The 19,976-nt window shown below is 35.0% G+C and overlaps 3 protein-coding genes and 1 non-coding gene across 7 annotated transcripts; 1 reads left to right on the plus strand and 3 right to left on the minus strand.

The window, feature by feature from the left end:
- Nucleotides 1–2,061: 2,061 nt before the first annotated feature.
- On the minus strand, nt 2,062–7,382 carry LOC105631851 (putative E3 ubiquitin-protein ligase ARI2). Of its 2 annotated transcripts, none has more exons than XM_037641722.2 (7): nt 6,922–7,382; nt 6,366–6,398; nt 5,987–6,269; nt 4,936–5,416; nt 4,115–4,663; nt 3,871–4,037; nt 2,062–2,555 (listed from the first exon to the last, which is right to left on the minus strand). In XM_037641722.2, exons 1-7 carry the CDS (start codon nt 7,042–7,044, stop codon nt 2,443–2,445), a joined length of 1,749 nt encoding a protein of 582 aa, XP_037497650.1. In that variant the 5' UTR covers nt 7,045–7,382; the 3' UTR covers nt 2,062–2,442. The 2 variants fall into 2 exon arrangements, with proteins under 2 accessions (XP_037497650.1, XP_012069442.1); XM_012214052.4 differs by having other exon boundaries at nt 2,062–2,567; nt 6,922–7,381.
- A 688-nt stretch (nt 7,383–8,070) lies between these two features.
- On the plus strand, nt 8,071–8,144 carry TRNAN-GUU (transfer RNA asparagine (anticodon GUU)). The gene has a single exon. It is a non-coding gene; the product is annotated as a tRNA-Asn (tRNA).
- Nucleotides 8,145–9,078: 934 nt separating this feature from the next.
- LOC105631859 (S-adenosyl-L-methionine-dependent methyltransferases superfamily protein) lies at nt 9,079–11,481 on the minus strand. Its single transcript, XM_012214063.4, has 7 exons — nt 11,322–11,481; nt 11,129–11,225; nt 10,736–10,874; nt 10,257–10,339; nt 9,958–10,092; nt 9,740–9,844; nt 9,079–9,398 (listed from the first exon to the last, which is right to left on the minus strand). Exons 1-7 carry the CDS (start codon nt 11,384–11,386, stop codon nt 9,276–9,278), a joined length of 747 nt encoding a protein of 248 aa, XP_012069453.1. The 5' UTR covers nt 11,387–11,481; the 3' UTR covers nt 9,079–9,275.
- A 570-nt stretch (nt 11,482–12,051) lies between these two features.
- On the minus strand, nt 12,052–19,044 carry TIC62 (NAD(P)-binding Rossmann-fold superfamily protein). 3 transcript variants are annotated; one of them, XM_089716328.1, is made up of 15 exons: nt 18,732–19,044; nt 17,609–17,726; nt 17,456–17,528; nt 17,319–17,358; nt 16,997–17,173; nt 16,819–16,900; nt 16,643–16,715; nt 16,427–16,537; nt 15,822–15,965; nt 14,909–15,048; nt 14,281–14,484; nt 14,075–14,174; nt 13,711–13,808; nt 12,619–12,792; nt 12,052–12,363 (listed from the first exon to the last, which is right to left on the minus strand). In XM_089716328.1, exons 1-15 carry the CDS (start codon nt 18,910–18,912, stop codon nt 12,312–12,314), a joined length of 1,767 nt encoding a protein of 588 aa, XP_089572454.1. In that variant the 5' UTR covers nt 18,913–19,044; the 3' UTR covers nt 12,052–12,311. The 3 variants fall into 3 exon arrangements, with proteins under 3 accessions (XP_089572454.1, XP_020534374.1, XP_012069465.1); XM_020678715.3 differs by lacking the exon at nt 13,711–13,808 and adding an exon at nt 12,868–13,041 and having other exon boundaries at nt 12,052–12,396; nt 13,971–14,174; nt 18,732–19,033; XM_012214075.4 differs by lacking the exon at nt 13,711–13,808 and adding an exon at nt 12,868–13,041 and having other exon boundaries at nt 13,971–14,174; nt 18,732–19,031.
- Nucleotides 19,045–19,976: the final 932 nt, after the last annotated feature.

Raw genomic sequence — 19,976 nt, forward strand, 5'->3', positions numbered from 1 at the left:
TCAAAAGGGTAACTAGAAAATGATGCAAACAATAAGAAGATACAAAAGAAAACTAGATTCAAGAAGATTTAAATAGAAATTATCTAAATCCAACAAAATCTAAAGAGAAATTGTCTAGATCCAATAAGATCTAAAGAGATAATGTCTAAACAAGATCTAAAGAGAAAATGTCTAGATCCAACACGATCTAAAGAGAAAAATCCAGATCTAGAATGAAAGCAAGTATTAAGATAACATCAAAGGAAATCCAGCAAATAGAAAACTCAAATTCCTAAACTAAGATAACAGAACTTACCCCAAAACTTTGATTTGGCTCTGATACCAAATGATAAGGATCCGGGATCGGGAATCAAAGGAATGGGATATAAGTTCGCCTCTATGGCACCCCACGTTTATAAGGAAACGGAAACACCAATAATCGAGATTAAAACGCTCTATGGCACCCCACGTTTATAAGGAAACGGTAACACCAATAATCGAGCAAAGAACAAGATAAACGCCACAACGAGTTGATAAGTTTACCTTAATTCTTGATGCAATTAGAGGATAGTAAATTCTCACAATCTCTCTAATCAAGAAGAACATGCAAGAGCATGAACAATCTGTCTTTGATTCAAATTATGCCAAAAATCTCGTTTTACATCTTAAGGAGGCTATTTATATGCCTTAAACAAACATAACCCTAAAGAAGAGCATCTAACTAGGCTGCCCTAGGGCCAAAACACATGGGCTTAACTCTAAAACACAAAATAAAGTCATTTCCAGCCCAAAACAAACAACTAGATATTGGGCAGATTGCATGCATCATAAAACCAACCCAAAACAACTTAAATAAACACTATGAGCCCACATCCCTTACATATTAATTAGACCAAAACAAGCAACAAAGGATAAGAACACATCCAAGCCCACTAGGAAGCACCAATGGATCCATATCAAAGGTCCTGGTGGAAACAGATTGCCTGCGACTGTTTCAAGCTGTAACTACCGATTTTGAATATTATTCCGATTGGGCACCAGTGCTAGCAGAGATTAAACAACTGCTTTCTCAAATACCATTTAGTGAATTGGTTTGGGCTAGGAGGCAAGGTAACAAGCCTGCACATACTCTTGCTCGTGTGGCATGTATATATTCTTGTTTCTGTCTATGGGACTCGACCCCCCATTGTATTGCAAATCTTATTTCTCAGGATTCATTATAAATATATGATCTTATTTGCTTTCAAAAAAAAAAAAACATCATGAAAATCTACAACTTTTAATAGTATAATAATTTTCCATAAGTTTTAAATACCTGCAAAACATACAGTATGAATGTATTATTTATATATTTGGCCAATTTACTGAAAACTTAATTATATCGAATTTCACAAAATTAAATTCATACAATTGAAAGGAATATTTTCATGAAAAGGTAAAATTCCCGATGAATGCCTCAAAATTTTATAAAAAAATCATTCACACCAAACAAAACTCCCGCTACATATTTGTAAACTGTATTTCCTTTTTCTCCAACAGCTATGTGCATGCAAACAAAAAGTCCATATAGCCGAATACAACTAGTATGAATTTGAAAACAAGACTCGGTTAGTGTTGGTATCACATGCCTGCAAACAGAAGCTGAAATGTTGTGATATCATGCGACCAAGACAGAACTCATCTCCATCTCTCCATCCATAATGCAGAGGTTCACAGGTCCGGACTTGTACAGAACACGAAGAGTTATGATCTATGAGCATGAAAATGCAAAATAAATAAAAAATACAAAACACAACAGGAATGCAACTCTGTACCCAGTCTAACCCACATCTGATCCGAAAGAGTTCGCTGAAGAAACCTACATAGTTTAATTAAAGAGTGATAATGAGAGCTAGAACCATTCTGCAGAACCAACACTTCCACCACAGGCTTCTTGTTTTATTCGTTAGCAAGTACGATAACAAAAATGGGAGAATATAACTAATTCTTTGTACATTTTCCACAATGACAGAATATATGGATATAAATAAATACAAAAGTGAAACCATAGCTTTCCTAATTTGTGAATCATTGGCGAAGAGAGAAGAAAACCTGCCTCAAAGAGTACAGCATTCAATTATGCAGAAATCAATAAGATTATCAAATTCCGCAAACTATGTCAAGGATGTAATGAAGTCTAGTCCAAGTCCCCAGCTAGAGAATTTACATATCTATCCCCCACAAAAACCCAATAAACGGCTATATACAACAAAAAGAAAGACTGGATAAAAGTGGAAATAAATTTCTTTCCCAAGATATCCCATCAACAGAAAGCAATGTCAAATGCAGAACAAAAGGCTATTTAGGGTAAAGGGCAAAGAATTTGGTTCTTAATCCACAAAAGATCAAATTCCATGAAGAAGAGGACGGCCTCAAGTTAGAGCTGTACACTTTGTACCCGTATGAAGTCTGCAGTCTCTGAATTCAGTTCCTATCCATAATCTCTGCCGGCAAGTTCAGATCAAAAAAGCCACCACCCTCCTTCCTAGCACGCTTCCGGGAAGAGCATCCACTATCATCCGAAGGTCTGTCGAGTTCTGATATACCACCTACAATGCAGTGTCAGTACTTTTTATTTTATATAAAATAGTTTCAACAACCTTTCGAAATTTCCAAGCATAAGAGCACCCCTGCACAAGGAATCATATCCAATTTGGAACTCCATGCACTAAATGCAGGGAGAAAAACTGACGTCAAGCTTCAAATTTTTAGCTTTGTCCAATTGAACCCAAAATCTTTTTCAGTCAAATCAGGACTCAACTTTTAACTTTTACCAATCAGCCCAATTTTTAACAATTAATTTTACATCGTCTACACACTCATTAAGAATCTATCACTAATTAGGAAATGTCACTAAACATTTTACCTAGATGAGCTGAGCCTGAGAGAACGAAAACAAAATCTCTTTCCTCTATTAGCTATCTTGGGAAGAAGAAAGACACGTGTTTCTCAACTATAGTTATCTCTGGAAAGAAAATTCTTAGAGAAGAAGAAATGAGAGAGAATCAGTTCTACTAGGTTTGGGGGAGAAATCTGAATGACCATTAAGTTCGCTATGGCAGTACTGCAGACACACACGCACAGAGCACCAACAGTGGCAATTATTTTGTGTCTTCGAATTGAATCAGTTATCCTAAATACAACAATAACATCAAAAGAAATCCATCATACATGGGTGAGGCATAACAATATTGTGTACTTTTGGATGAGGTTTTAAATTTCTAAGTTTTCCTAATGTTCCTTCATATGCATCAGTTGCTGTTAGCTCACACAAAAGTTCAGCCATAAAAAACTGAACACATTAACTAGCTTAATTATTGATTAGGTAACAATAAAGAAAAATTCTGTTGACAGGATCAGAGCAAACAAGATTCACGAGACCACCATAGATTATTCAGGATGGAACAATGTGTTCACAAATTGAGTATCTTCACTCCAGAAAGGAAACTTGCTATTTCCATCTGACACTCTGATGCAAATGTATAATACTGAATTTTATTTTATGTGAAAAAGGTGGGGCTGGGCCATGACATAAAAAGTCAGGCAATCAAGGGCACAACTTAAAAAACCAGAGGCAAGTGAAATAACAATGCTGAGCAATATGTGTGTAAAAAATCATAAGCAACAGAAATGAGAGATTGCTATGTACAGGGAACTATTTCAGGTTTAGAGCAAATTTCAGAATTCACATACCTGACCCATAGTATTCAGGGACAGGGAAGGTTCAGTTGCAGGTTGAAGCAGGGTGTATCAGGTATTACAAGGTTGCTTTGTTAATTGTATATGACAGGTATAACATACCAAATGTCAAAATTTCTTTTCTCAATCATAACACCATAAAAAAGTGCTTACCACTTGCATTGCCATCTGATGTCAGGAACTTATGAGTAGCATTCACTTTGTTGCTCCAACAAGACGAAAGTTCAGATGCCTTCTCAATGCCCTTCGACTTGTAGGGGGCTATATTATGGGTACCTAGTTGAAGAGAACCCAATAAATCGCTTTCTATGCACTCATACCTGCAGATGAGTTCATTAGTTTATGAATTTCAAAAGGCCTAAAAAACATTCAGATCAAATGTAACAGTTACACTCACATTTTCTTACATAGAGTATCGGTAACTGCAGTTAGATTGATGACCTGCATCCTTATTTCCACAACTTTATCATCAGCATACTGCTCAAAGGGCTCCTCCAGGAACTTGGAGAGTCTTTCAACATTTGACTCAAGCTGTTGTTGCTGATCCTCAAATAGATTCTGTTTAATTTCCCTTTCCTCTGTCGTCATCTCATCCTTAAACAGCTCTTCGCCAAACATATAAAAAGCAAATGGATATGAATATGAAAGAACTCGTCTTGACCTGAAAAGTCTGTGGAGTCCATTAGTTACCCAACTGAAATCTCTAAGTCTTGATTCCCTCTCTTCTGATATTGAAACCTTCTCCAGTATTGTCTCCTTAAGTTTACTTTCAAGCTTAAAGGAATCTGTATGAGCTTTATAGCGGTTATGATAGTGCATATATCGATAGAGATCTCGTTTTGCCCGTTCTGTTTTTTGCTCTCGGTCTTCTTTATAGCGTCCACAACTGTGACCAGATATTCTAGACCAAGTATGGTCTCTCCCAGTAGCTCCGCCACACAGCCAACTGTGTCAAAAGGATAAAGTGGAGGAGAAAAGCAACTATGTGAATGGAAGAAAGATATAACAGCGAAATAGCAGTTCAACCATATGAAGTCAAAGCCAGGACATACTTGAACATTGAAGAATAGTCACACTATTAACGAGGTAGCTGAAAAAAACAGCATAATACGACTCTGTGTGTGTGTGTGTGTGTGTGTGTGTGTGTGTGTTGGAGGAAGAGGAAGAGATGGGAAAGGGTGTTGAAGGATGAGGGGTAAGAAAGAAAGCGATACTTACCAAAATGCTTGACCACATATACAGCTCACAAGGTTGCAGCCACCATTCTTCTCAACTGGCTTGTGACACTTAGGACAAGGCTTTGTATGAACTGTGATCCAATTAACTGTTTCAGATTCATCTCGGCATTTCTTGCTCCAGAGCTCCCACATCAAACATGAACAAGGAGAGTGCGCTTCCGACAAGCAACCGAAACAAAACTGTAAACCACATGAACATTCTACCTCACAACATTCATCTTCTTCAATTCTTATAGCATTCCCACAGTGAGGAGTACTTGGACACCATTTAACCATTTTATTGTCCTCAATATATGATTCGAGAAGAAATCGATCAAATTTCTCTGCCAAATCAGGATGCCTTTTGCTGACTAGATTTCTGACAACAGCTTCATCACATACAGCATTACATTTGTGTGCCATGCACCGGATGCGCCTGCTCTGACCCTCATTTATTTTAACAATGAAGTGCTCTGTCCAACCTTTGAAAAGCAATATCATTATATCAAATCAATCAGTAACATCTGTTGCATTTTGGAGTAACAAGAATGTGTGTGTGTGTGTGTGTGTGTGTGTGTGTGTGTGTGTGTGTGTATTAAAAAGAACACTTTGATATGAAAAATCAACACAAGGTAGCCCCTACAATATGCTACCACACCACCAGTATATTTACAGCTATGTTGTTTGCATGTCATTGTGAAATGCAAATCCATCTTTTTGTACCTTTGCCTCGTAATTGTAGAATAATACCCAGAGTTCCCTTGTCCAATTTTTAAGTGCATAATATGTGCAAAATGGATACAGTAGGATAAACAGAAACCACAGAAACAAAGGTTTAAAATCCATGAGATGAATTGCTAAAGTCCCAAAATCCCAATATCAGTAAACCTCATTATACATATGTGTCTGTCCTACTTGCCTCTAGAAATGTTCACATTGCTTTCAATTGAAGGTTAAGGTCCAATAACAAACCATATTTTAAAGACATCACAAACACTATAGCCAGGCATAAAGAGAAAAGCCACCATAACTAAAGCTCACTGAGTGCTTACAATCGTTGCAATAGCAATGGCCACAGTCCATTCTGGTTGCCTTATCACCAGATATGTCCTCTATGCATATATCACATGTTATCGTAGAAGATGAAGTCAGTGGTGAATCAATATCTAGTTGCTCAACAACAGTAACACCTGCTTCAGTGAATAAGTATGATTTCCCCTTCTCTACAAACACAGCCAACAGCCTCTCAACATCCCAACGGTAATGTATCAACAAGGTCCTTGCGTGATGTTCTCTCAATGATAGCAGCTCCATTACTCTGCGCAGATCTTCCCTCTACATATTCCCCCAAGACAAACATCAGTTATTGGAGCAGAAAGGTACATATACAAGAAGAAAATTGAAACAGCTTGAGAGCTATTTTCTTTTTACCTGTGCTGCCAAGAGGGACGCCTTCGTGATTATCTGCAAAAAAGCCCAGCCATAACTTAAAAACTTAATCACTTCTCCATATCAAGTATTGAATGACTGAATTTTTAATCCCTTTTTCATATTGGTTATCCATTAACTAATATCATGCTGGGCGGAATTCCAGACTCGTTTCCATAGAAGATAAACTTTATTGAGCTAGTATTAACTGCATTTGCTGCTTAATGGATGTCTTGTTTCTCAACATGGTAAGCTGTATGTGCAACATTGCCAAATTTCTTGTAGCTGATATAAGAAAATACTATAAAATGAAAGCACAATCAAATTAAAGATACAAAGTAAGGCCCCTTTCTCGCCCCCTTCCCAAACCCCCCCAAAATAAAAAGAAATGTTAATTTCAAAACCATATCCCCCTAAATACAGCTATTCCTCAGCCACAAAGCAACAAAGCGCCAACTAGACCAAACCAAATTGACATAAAAATACAGTCTTTACAGTGAAACCACCGATAAATCCTCAAAATCAAACACAATTTTCATCCAAAAATCAAAACAAATACCTTCGTACTGGGACCCTTGGGTGGGGCCCAGCGGAAATCGGATTCCTCATTCTCAAGACCGTCGAGCGAGTCTCGGTCATCAGAGTAATAGTACTCATCGTCACTTCCTCCATAATCCTCCATCTAAACAAATGCTTATTAACAATTTTATATGTGTATATATGACACAAATTTGCGAAATTGAAATCGAGATATGAATACAAAACAACAAAATTTGTGTATAAGAGTATAGGTAAATAATAATAATAATAATAATAATAATAATAATAATAATTATGAGTGTCTAGATTCGATTATCAAATCGAATCCGGTGATCAGAGGAGTTTCCCCGGCGAGATCAAGGTTGCCGGCGAGGAGAGGGAAGAGGAAAAGGGATAGAGAGAGAAGAAGCCTATAGGCGAAGCATTGGAGAGCTTTTCCCCATTTTTTAAAGAGAGAGAGATAGAGAAAGTAACAAACGGAAATAGAAAGCTGACAAATAAATATTTTTTCATATATCTGAAAAGAAAGCAGATTGTAACAGTGTCGTTTTGGCGGTAATTATTAAACGACGACGTTTGTTTTCGGACGTGGAAAATCTCGGTCGTGGTGGTTTTGGGTCACTCCGAACTGTGGGACCCTCATTCTGTTGCTGCAGTTAATCATACGATTATAGATATAGAATTTTGTTTTTGGAAGAAGTGCACACATGACATTGATTATGATTTATTTTTAATGGCCAATGCACGGTGCTCACCTGAAATCATCCACACTGAATCAATATATATATATATATAATTAGTATCCAGTAATCCTTAACTACATCTCTATATGAAATTTTGTGAAATTATCAATTATGGTCAAATATGTCAATTTGTATATATCTTGATTATTTCTTCAATGGTTAATACTTAATATACAGCTATAAAAATATTCTCTCTTAAAAAAACAAATTCAAAATGTAAATTATCATAAAACTTATTGAACACAATATCTGAAAATCCCCATTATATTATCTAAAATATAATAAAAAAAATTTGTAGCAAATATGCAAAGGATTGACATTTTTGTAATCCAACAAAACAAAATGAAAAATGAAAGGTTGACTTCTCCAAAATATAAAGCTTTTTTAAGAAGTATTAAAATTATATTTAAATTTGAAACTGTCAAGCTGGAGTAGCTCAGTTGGTTAGAGCGTGTGGCTGTTAACCACAAGGTCGAAGGTTCAAGCCCTTCCTCTAGCGACCTCATTATTAAAGGTATAGTGGTTCATGTATGGGTTATGGGTTTTCTAAAATTTAATTAATTTTTATAATTTTATTTCTTTTTAATTATTGCTCTTCATAGACTATTAATTTTTGGTTCGCTAACCGTTGGTTTCTCCTCATGCATTATAAATTTAGATTTTAATAAATTTTTTTTTTATTATAGTATTCAACTTAATTGCATGTTATATTTAATCTAATTGTAGTATTTAATAAATTAATTAATTTTGCAATAAAAGTATGAATTTTAATTTTATACAATAACAATATTTTTATTATTTTAGTTATATAAAATACTTTGAAAGAATAAGAATCGTTAATCATCGCCATCAGTCAATCAAACTATTCAGTCTGTTCATCTAACACCTAAATAAATCATTAAAAAATTTTGAGCTTGATAAAATTTATGAGCTTAATAAAGAAAATATTAATTCTAATCTAAGAAAGGCGACCTAACATAATCCAAAGATTCGTAAGCTATTGACGATTATTCAGAAACTTATATTAAGAGATATAAATTTTCAACCATAATAATAGAGTTAGTAGTAATAAATTCTAATAAATGAAAAATAAGCAATAATTATTGTAATTAAATTATAAATATTTTTTTTGCACAAATTCTCATCACTTATATAAAATTCGTTTTGTAAATTATATGTTTTAATTAAACCCCTCAATGAATTTTCTTGCTATGTCATTGATTAACGGTATTACCTTTATAATGTGTTTTTAAAATATTACTTCCAATAATGAGCCGTCGTTCCAGAATTTATTTTCGTTTTTCTTTGCCCTGCATTTGAAATTACAAAAAAGGCCTACGTTCTTTTAAGAATTTTTACTCAGTTGAAATCCAGCTTTCTTCAAAAGCAGTTCAAAACCATTGCATACAGTCAGAAGTTAAAACAACACTAAGGAAAACCAGAAAACCTTACTTTGATATGATGATGAAAGCATTAAACCAAGAGGTCCTTATTGATAAAATTTGATCATAAATAAGTATCACCTGCTATCATGGTTAGACACATCATATGCAATGCTTGATTGCCATTACATTCGAGTTGGATATCACAAGAAAAGAAACAGCAAGTACAATTACAACTGTATTTATCGTTAATCATCATCAATGTTGGTTCGAAAAATGTAATCTTCGCCCTCTAATTCTTCTTGAAGTAGATGGATAGGTTGTACCTCAATTTTGTCACTTGACACTTTATCATTATACAATCTCTTTCCCTGAAAAATGATAATAGATCAATTTAGAATGCAAAATAGAAAATAGCTTAAAACAGGGGATGGGGATGAGCAAATTAGACTCTTCTGTTTGTTCTTCTGCTATTTCCGAGCCACAGACAAAAACCCACTTTGAATTAACACAAGAAAAGAACAAGTACAGCAAATAAATTTACAGAAACTATTATTCTAAGGAGGTCTAAATTGTCCTGCAAGAGTACATTTTCAGCGAAACACTGAGTGGGCTGCTTAATGTAGAAAACTGCCTAGTTGCCTTGCTACCACAATAAGATAGCTCAACAAGCAGGCATGATAATTAAGACACCAGTAATCTCAGTGCATACCTTCCTCAAGATATAGAAAAAATAATGGAACCCATCGCCAAAGGTATTCCACTCAACAGACCATGTGAACTCTGGAGCATTGAATAAAGGACGCCTAAAGTGTGGCTGCAGGAGATGAATTTAATAGTTACAGCAATCACGCAGGGGAAAAAAAAGAAAACCTGCCGGAATGTCTAAGAGAGAAAAGAATGAAAAGATGGACTTTTTTTTTGTCCTACCTGGCCAAAAGATATTGAGATGAAAATGCCATCTGGTTTCAGAACCCTGTGAACACCATCGAGCATTGCCTTGACCTGGGCTACAGTTGTAGGTCTTGGATTCCATGGGTCACCACTGTTAACAAACAGTACATCCTTGAAAATACAGGGAAGAAAAAATAGCATAAATAATGATGCACATATATCTTTCTAAAATAGATCATACATAAAAGTTCCAACAAAACGTAGTTATGATAAATGATAACAAAAAACTGAAAAAAGGATATCAACAAGAAAATATCAGCTTGCTTTTTGTTTACCATGGTTCCTTTCTCAATAACCACATCAAAACACTTGTCGCTAAAGGGCAGATCTAGCATGTCAGCTTCCAGCACTTTTATTTCTGATGATAAATGTGACAAGAAACAACGGTCTAAGAATCATACTACAGTTGCAAATATCTTCTTGTTATTGGACATGGACTTTGTTTCAACAATTAAGAAACCAATCACTTTTCAAAAGGCTAAGGGCACACATCCAAACAAGTCAAACACTTCTTGGTCTATAGGCAAAGAAATCCCTGGTTTCTACAGCTCATCATCTCCTCTAAATATATGTATCAAAGATAATATCATTAATGGAAAATCATTCATTATAATTAAACAGAAAACATGGCTTTTCAACTGCTTAACACACTCATTATTATTTTGTGTAATGATACCAATAGACAGCTAAGAAAACATACATACAAGAAAAACCAAATGCTAATGTATAACTTTGAATAGTCCAAAAAATACACCTTTATATCCCTTAACCGATAACCTCTGTCGCATCTTCTCCACAGCAACAGCAGATAGATCAATGCATGTTATGTCAGTAATCCCATCTTTATAAATTTCCTCACACAGCTGTGAATTCCCACAACCAAGCTCCAACACCTTCATCATTCAACTCTATTATCACTATAGCGTTATCAAAAACCCCCAACAAATGCTCAAAAAAGCTTATCAAGGATTATAGTACATTACAAACACACACATAACCAAATTGAAATGAACAACTAAATATGATTCATTGAATATTAGTTCATGCAACCATAAACGTCCTTGATTTATGATAAGAGAGAAAGAAATGGTCGGGTTAAATGCATGAGCAGAGAGAAGAGAGAGCAAGAGAGGGAGAGAGGATTTACAGAAGCGTTGGTGGTGATATGGGCTTGAATGAGATGGCGAAAGTGAGAGTAGTCCTTGAACCACTCAAAATGTTCCTCCTTTGAGAATCTATCGTTCCTACAAGAGTTAAAATCAACAATAATTACCTCAATTATCTTCACAAGAAAAAATCAAAACAATAACTATTGGTACAAAAACTGGAATTTTCATTACCAATAATTAGGATCCAGATAAGCCAGAGCAGTTGAAGGAGTTACGTTATGCTTATCACTCTCCATCCCCAGTTCTTAATTATTCCTCCTCCTTTCTTCACGCATAGCAAACAAAACCCTAAACCCTGTTCATAAGACTCGGGCTTTAGTTTCAGTACAGTAACATTAACCTTCTTGTATAATTACCGAAGCAAAAGATATCGAGACACATGAAGCCAAAAGCCCATTCAAACGGGCCAGACCATAAGTACTCGTCTTGGGAATTGTAACCCATGACTATTATGTTCTCTGTCTCTGAATGCTGTCGGTACTTGATTTTAATCTCTGTATTTGAGCAGAAACGTGCTTTATTTAAGACGATGAGTTCAACAGAGCTAAATCATATGGAAAGGTCAAGGACTCAAGGCGCTCATTCATTTTTACTCCCCATTTTACAAAAGTTGCAAAATTTGATTTTCTATTTCAAATTGCAGAAGTTGCAAGGGTGAAAAACCAAGGGAAGCTTTTTTTTTTTTTTTTTAATTAAGCCCAAAGCCGTAGGACATCAATCCCATCTAGTATCAAAACAAGCCTAAAAGCAAGAATGCCAGATGGAACTGGATCTATAAAAATCTGAAGATATATAAAATGCCCATGGAGGTTAAGATTGCCAATTTTGCTGCACAAATTTCCTATATATTGCAAAGTGAGCAAAATTGTTTAAGATGTAATAGTGCTCACGTGAAAGAACATTTGAGAAATGAAATGCAATTTTATATATTATACATTTTCATTGTCAGCACAAAATGATAAATATAAATACATAAATGTCTGCAAAAAAAAAAAAAAAAGAACAGACTCCCTCAAGTCAAGTGGCTAGCCTCTTCATAAGTTACCAGGAAAGTATGCCGAGTGAATTATGCGACACAATGTCATGATTGACCCTTCGCTCTGAAAATGCATTGCTTCTCTCTCTTTTTGTTCCAGTGAGACTAGATAGTTCTTTTTCACTCTATGACCGTGGAGATGGCGAGGGCGAAGTTGGAGGCTTCATATCTTCATACCTTGTTATTGAAAGAAATAGAGAACGCTCTCAGCTGTAATGAGGTATCACAAACCATCTGAAATTACTCGTATAGGTTGGCTAGACAGTTGATCTTTAAGTAGTAAAGTCATCACACACGTCTCAGCAGAGGTTTAACTTAAATATTCTGGGATATAGTAGTGGTAGAACCGAGCTGAACCAACTAATGCTTACCTTCTACAAGTATCCATAGAAATTCAATGGAAAATGAGAAAAGCTAAGACATCAAGCTTACATGGAAAATGGTGACAGTGGCTTTGGCTTTGCTTCTGTATGTTGCTGCATATCCTCAGGTGCTGTTGGAGGCGCACTGTTTCCTGCCTTAGGTCCCCCATTCTCGGAAGATGTTGGGATTGATACCAGTGGTGCAGCAGGAATCGGAGATGTTGGGGGCTTGAGATCATCATATCTGAAAACATAATGAGCCATAAATTATAGGGAATTGAAAATGACCATCAAACAAAAATAAAGAAACCTAGCTTACATGGCATAAGGTGAAAGTGGCCTTGGCTTTGCTTCTGTATGTTGTTGCTCTTCCTCTGGGGCCAATATAGGTGCGCTGTTTCCCACCTTAGACCCTTCATCATCGGAAGATGTTGGAATCGAAATCATTGGTGCAGCAGGAGATGGAGAAGATGGGCATTCGAGATCATCATATCTGCAAACAAAACGGGTTATAAATTCTATGGATAACAAATAATAACCATCAAAGTTGACCCTGATATAAAATCTGGGACAAGAAAATCAAGAGAACAAGCATACTTCAAGGAAACCTCAGTATTCCAGAGAGTCATTCAAGCATAACTGTGTTCTTGCTGAATATTCTTTTTACAAAAATCATAATTATGATTGTTTGATAGTCAATCCAAGAAAGTAAATGCAAGAGTTTACACGAACTTACGACAAATATGAAGAACTGAGTAAAGCTAACTCGTACTATTCAAAAATTAAAATAAGGCAATCAGAAATCACTATAACTTTAGAAATTGGCACATGCTTGATATTGAAGCCAATTAACAACGTGCAATAGTTTTAGCAGAAAACTTGAGCTCAGATGTTTTTTCTAGTTGCATCTGCAATATATTCAACTGACATTATTCATTGGCAGAAATCCAGAAACTCATTATTGTGGCATCCGATAAACATTTAGTTAGCGACAATAAACACAGTTGATGTTCTCCAAGCAGAGAAGCATGTACCAGTACAAAAGTTGATTAGCTGCCTCTTCTTTTCTTTTCTTTTTCCTTTCTTTTCTTTTTTTTTTTTTCCCCTTAAAAAAAGGTTTTTGGATGATTAACGATGCTATTTTATAATGCAATACTTTGACAGATGATTTATTTCTGCAAAGTAAGGTGAAGGACTAGAAGTGAAGTCTAATGGGGGATTCTTCTGGGAAATGCTGCTAGCTGCATCATTATTGCTTCCCTTTTTTCTGGTAATTTAGCCTTTTTTAAACTGCTTGAGATTGGGCTTGGAGAGCTTGGTGGCTTAAGATCCTCATAGCTAACAACAACATATCAACTAAGTAATTAAGAAAACCATCCATGATCTACAAAGTAAGAGGAAATTACTAAAAGAATGCCTTACGCAACATTAGGAGAAAGAGGCTGTCCTATCTTCCCTTCTAATGGGGCTGGTTTTTCCTCAGAAATTCCAGTTGCTGTCCCTAATGAGCTTGTTTGAGCATCTACAGAGGCAGGCTCTGACGCTGAATCTACAGGACGGCTACTTTCTTTCTTAACACCTGGTGAAGTTGGAGTAGGAGAAGTGGGCGGCTTCAAATCAGCATAACTGTCGAGGACAATGAGGATTACTTAAATAGCATAACCGTGTGAATTGCATACGACTTGATTACAAACTAAGAGAAAACTACTAAATTAATAAAAGAATGTCTTACGCAACATAAGGAGAAAGAGGCTGTTCTATCTTCCTTTCTAATAGGACTGGTTTTTCCTCAGAAATTCCAGTTGGGATCCCTAATGAGCCTATTTGAGTATCTGCAGAAGCAGGCTCTGACACTGAATCTAAAGGACTGCTACTTTCTTTCTGAACACTTGGTGAAGCTGGAGTAGGAGAAGTGGGTGGCTTCAAATCAGCATAACTGTCGAGGACAATGAGAATTACTTAAATAGCACAACAGTATGAACTGCATAGGACTTGAAATAAAATAATATTTCCAAAAATAAATAATCTTATTTTCACCTTTCATTTTCAGTTCAAATATATTTTAACAGATTACTGAAATTTTTGTTCAAAGTATTCTACATTGATAAAAAGCCTATGAGCATCATTAAATGGCTACATGATACCAAGATTATGCAGCCTCAACACAAACCTTAAACTTGAAATAGCATTGCACCCAACAGAAGAAAATAATATTTCCTGTGACTTTAGCCTGCTAGAGATTAACTTTTAACAAAATGAAGTGTAGAAATATGTTGAGCTTATGATTTCTACAATCTGCCTGAACTAGTACATCTTCTTCAGTTGATGGAATCAAGTGGGAGGTGGTGGGTTTGTCTTACACATAATATGGAGAGAGTGGTCTTGTTTCTGTGGCTTTTGCTTGTTCAGTTCCCTTCTCAATAGGAGCACTTGGACTTGGAGCTTCACTTGCAACCTTCTCAGAGACTGCAGTGGCGGGCTCTTCTACTGCAACTAGTTCCTATGGACACAAGTAATTTTAGTTTAGCATCTATATCTAATCAATAGAATAGCAATTGATCTTTCATTTCTACATCTAGGTTATTAAATCTAGTCAAAACCTCCTTATGATAAGCAAGTCAATAATTGATTCATCTGAATTTGATACAAAAGTTTCAGGCAGTGGGGATTTCTTCTGTCAACCTCTTGTACTTGTATTATGTTGCCTAATTGCTTTTTACCTTTCTCATTGATGCTTCAGTTTAACACACTTATAAAATGAATATATCAGTCGTGGATTCATGGTGTTATAATAGTAGCATAACATCAGGCAGCAATTTATGTTATGACAGATGGTATTAGAGAAGTCTCCAACCCACTGTCATGCAAGGTGTGTGGTTGTTGTTAATTCTTATTCCATTCCTATCATATAGAACCATAAGAATCAAGGAATGGAAACCAACAATGATCAATGATTTAAGAAGGAACAAATTTAAAAAATCAAAGCATCAATATGCAGTTGTTTTGTCCTACTTTAACCCTTTTGTAAAGAATCATTGAATTGAAAGGATTGAGGTTTTAATATTAGGCAATTACAATCAAATACTTCCGCCAGGGAGAAGTTTGAAATGAAACCTCTCATCCCTAAGAAACTCATATGAGCTTATTAGTCGGGAAGAGTTGAAAGTCACTGGCCTCCCATTTTCAACTTTCAATTTCTTTGAAATTATTGATTATAATGTTAAAATAAAATAGGTGCGAGTACTTCATTCTTCCAGGAAAGAGTGCAAAGACCTTTGGTACAACACGTTGAGATGGTATTTTTGCTAGAAGCTCTTCCATTGGGGTCAAGGGTGCTGTTGTCTCTGCAATTACTTCCACCACTTTACAATAAGAGAGCCCACGGTTCTTAGCCATAACGGCTATTAGTTCAGCCACCTGAAAAATTTATGAATACAAATTGCTATCATAGCAAACAAAATAAATCAGTGCGACAAAAATAGAATTGCAACGACCTAATTTTTAATAAGAAGGGGAAGTCTTGGAAGACATCAAAATTAGCACTTGTCAAGTTTTGCACTTTTTCTTCAGCTTTCACTATAATTCGACCAATATATTGTATTTTAAATGAGATCATCATTCACCAATGCCCATGCATTTGTAGGATACTCTGATTTAAAACATAATATTGCAATTATAGGCCACTTAGAAACAAAGTGAGAGAGAGAGAGAGAGAGAGAGGAAATGTCAATGCATAACTTGTAGCTGAAAAATAGAGTACATAATGAGTAAATAACACCCATAATCTTCATCATCAAACTACAGGAGAAATCAAACAAATAAATGTGAACAACATTCAAAAGTCCTTGAGTACGAAAACAAAATATAAAATAAAATACCTGAAGATTCGACACCTGGCCACCAAATAAAGTATCTTCCTCTGATAAGGTAATATTATGTGTTTCTTTGTAAGCATCAGTAGGCCGCTCCATTCCTCCAGGTCTCACTATCTGAAGAGCACTAGAAATAATCAAGTTGAAGCTAAGATAAACAGGCATAAGGGAACCCATGTGTCCAAAAATTCACTTTAAGGTAATTCACAAAGCGCCGCTTACAGTGTAAGGCACACCACTAGCTATGAGTGCTTCTTCTGCTTGCCTCTTCCAAATTAGAACACCCCAAAACAAACTGTGGCAACAAAAGCAACGTCAACTCAATAAATCTCATCATCAGTCATCACCAACATTAATCCATATAATAATTGTGGTCTGTGGTAGATTACTGAACTTACTTTAGAATAGCTGCAGGAAATCCAACTTTGTTTGTTCCCAGTGATGAAACCATAATAAAATGTTTGACTTTCGCGGCACTTGCTGCAAACAAGAAAAAGTACTCAGCATTCTAAAACTTAGAGATTTAAGACAATTACATAGGAATTTACCTAAAAATATAATATATATCTCTTTTACCTGCATCAATGAGATTTTTGGTGGCCTGATAATCAATTCGATAAGGCCCTGTAACATCAAACACCTCTTTCTCACTAGCTCCAATGCAACATATAACTACAGATGCATTGCCTAATGCTGGTCCAATCTCATTTGGTTTCTCTAGATCACATTCCACGAGTTCAAGCTTCTCTACATCTGGGCTAAAGAACAAAGAAAACCTGTTATGTTCCAAATTTTGGAACCCTTTTAATCAAATTACAATATCTTGGCCATGTACTAAGACTGCTGCGTTTTTTAAAGAAGATCAAAACAACTAAAATTTACTACTCCAATATCTTACACTGAGATCCTTCACCATTAAGCTTCATTTGCTTAACACTCTGCAGATGACATATTCTATTAATAGATGTATAGTCTGAAATGAAAACAAAATATAATGGAATAATATAAATTTATATTTATAAGTAAAAGTAGTACCTGCACCAGACTTTGTGCTTTCTGAGCACTCCTGACTCCAGCTCTGACTTGAAACCCGAGTTTGAGAAGCTCCCTGAAAGAAAGGAAAATGGAAAATTGTTAATAACATTAATAGACCAGGCATCAATTTAAAAATTGAACATTAAAAGTGACCTCACTGTTCGCGAGCCAACTCTACCGGTAGCACCAGCAACAAATGCAAGATTATCATCTTTTACATCCACTTCCTTTGGAGTTGCCTCAACTGCACCTGAACTATATTTGGTAACACCTAACAGAAATCCATGAACATTAATTTTATAAACAAAAAAAAGGAATTTAGGACAGTGAACATATTTTAGCCTAAAAACAGGGAAAAAAATGTCTTTCTTCTGCAGATTGATTAAAGATGTTAGTGCAAATTATACTGTAATATGAAGCTATCATCTTTCATCACATGAATCTCCTAATGCTTCAGGCAACACTCACAAGTCAATCCCCTAACTTGCCTTTATGCCAGCAAAATTGTGTTTCCTATACCATCTCACTTTACAGACTTCCAAAAAAATGAATTTCTATTTACTAATTTGATAAGAACAAAAAATGTTCTATTATTTTGCCATTTAAGTGTTTGTTCATTGACCTTCTTCTCATTTCTCTTTGATAATAGAAAAAGACTTCTTTTTTAACAGTGGATGTCAAAATTATTCCTAAATGCAAATATTTTCTTCTCATTCTTATTAATTATTTTACATTATCAGGAAGCTACAGCCTCCTGCCCAAAAGCCATGTTCCCAAAAATAAAACAAATATGCATAATTCTATTCAATTGATCATTACTTAAGCAGTTAAGCCCTGTTTATTTTACAAAAACCCTACATTGCAATATTTTGTTTTGAGAAGTAAATAGAAAAACTTGCAAGTCCCGCTAAAGTTATGACTTCATTATAATTCTTGATAATATTAGAGAACTTTCCCATTACCAATTGGAATTGCATTGCCATTGTTTTACTTGTTTGTTACAGCCCAGAAAAATGATTAATTGGAGTGAGATCTTTCTACCTGTATTTGAAAAATATCAGAACTGTAGCTTAATTATACCAAAAATTTACTTAATTTATCAAAATTACCAATTCAAATGCATTGAAACCCGTGTCCTTTCCACAACGTAGGAAGATGAAGATCAAAATCAAGAGGCAAAAAGTTGATCAAATACTCAAATCATAAATACCCATGAGAAACTAACAAATAAACAAATTGGATCAAATGCAGGACAATGGGAGATTAGATTACATACCAGAGGCTTGAGCTTTGATGTCAAAAGATTTAAGCTTTCTGGCATGTGGGTATTTATTGAAACTTGGAAATCTGAGAAAATGGCCACGTACAGAAGTTTTTTCAAGGAATCCACTTCTGGTTAAGGAGGTAGGTATGGTGGTTATAGTTGATGGTTGAAGGGAGCAACTCTCCATTTTCATGGAGTCAGTTTGTTTGTGCTTAGGTTTCTAACAGAGCAACTCCCCATTATCTTTCATCCTTTTGGTGCTATTTCAGTTTGGCAGTTGTAGCTCTCCCTCCACTCCATCTGGATATGACGGGCCCCATTCCAATGTTATGTTCCATTCTTCCATTCCATTGGTGGAATTGTGGCTGTCAGAAATTTGGTTCGTTTTTAAAATTTTTTAAATTCATTTTGTTACTCCTCCATCACAAAATTATACTCCAGTATCAGGTATTTTTCACCGAGTTTAAGAATAGTTAAATTAGTTAAATTCATTTTTTCACATTTTCCATGCGTATTTATGCATTTAGCAAAAAAAAATTGAAAAAAAAAAACATGGAAAACCAAGAAAAAAATTATGAAAAGGAAGAAGATGAAGGGTCGGAAACAAAGAAAATAACAAAAACACATCCCCACGTTCAAGAAAATTGAGGGAAGCCCAATTTTAGAAGGCCCATTGGATCCATTGTTCGTGAGACAAGCCCACACTTCACTGTTTATTCTTAAAAAAAAAAAAATGTAACTGTCGTTTCATGAATCACCAAAGATGTCTAATTGCTAAAATCAGCCAAATGAACTGTCGTTTTGTACCTTCAACTATGAAACTATAAATTATGATTTATGCATCATCAAATCAACAAATTACAAACAAGTAGATTAGTTTTACAAGTGGTTTTATTTCAAAAATATGTTAGTTTCTCTTTAAAAAAAATTCTTTTAAAATTTTAAATTGAACAATTTAAGAAAGTGAATTTCATAATTATAATTCATCATTAATAATTTTAAATGAATTGAGTACCATTGACCAGTCATAATTTATTCTTTTTCTCAAACACTATTCTATCAAAAATTAATAGAAAAAAACACAACGAAATAATATTTCAATTCATTGGATATCCGAATTTATCAATAAAAAAGGAAAATTTTGATAATATTACAAATTGATTATCCTAAATTCAATTTTATCAAAACAATATATCAACATAATAATAATAATAATAATAACAGGCTGCTCCTGTTACTTTACTTTGATAACCAATT

This window comes from Jatropha curcas, chromosome 11, assembly GCF_041381405.1.
Source record: "Jatropha curcas cultivar XTBG-Jc1 chromosome 11, XTBG_Jcur_1.0, whole genome shotgun sequence".
In the NCBI taxonomy this organism is placed as follows: Eukaryota; Viridiplantae; Streptophyta; class Magnoliopsida; order Malpighiales; family Euphorbiaceae; genus Jatropha; species Jatropha curcas.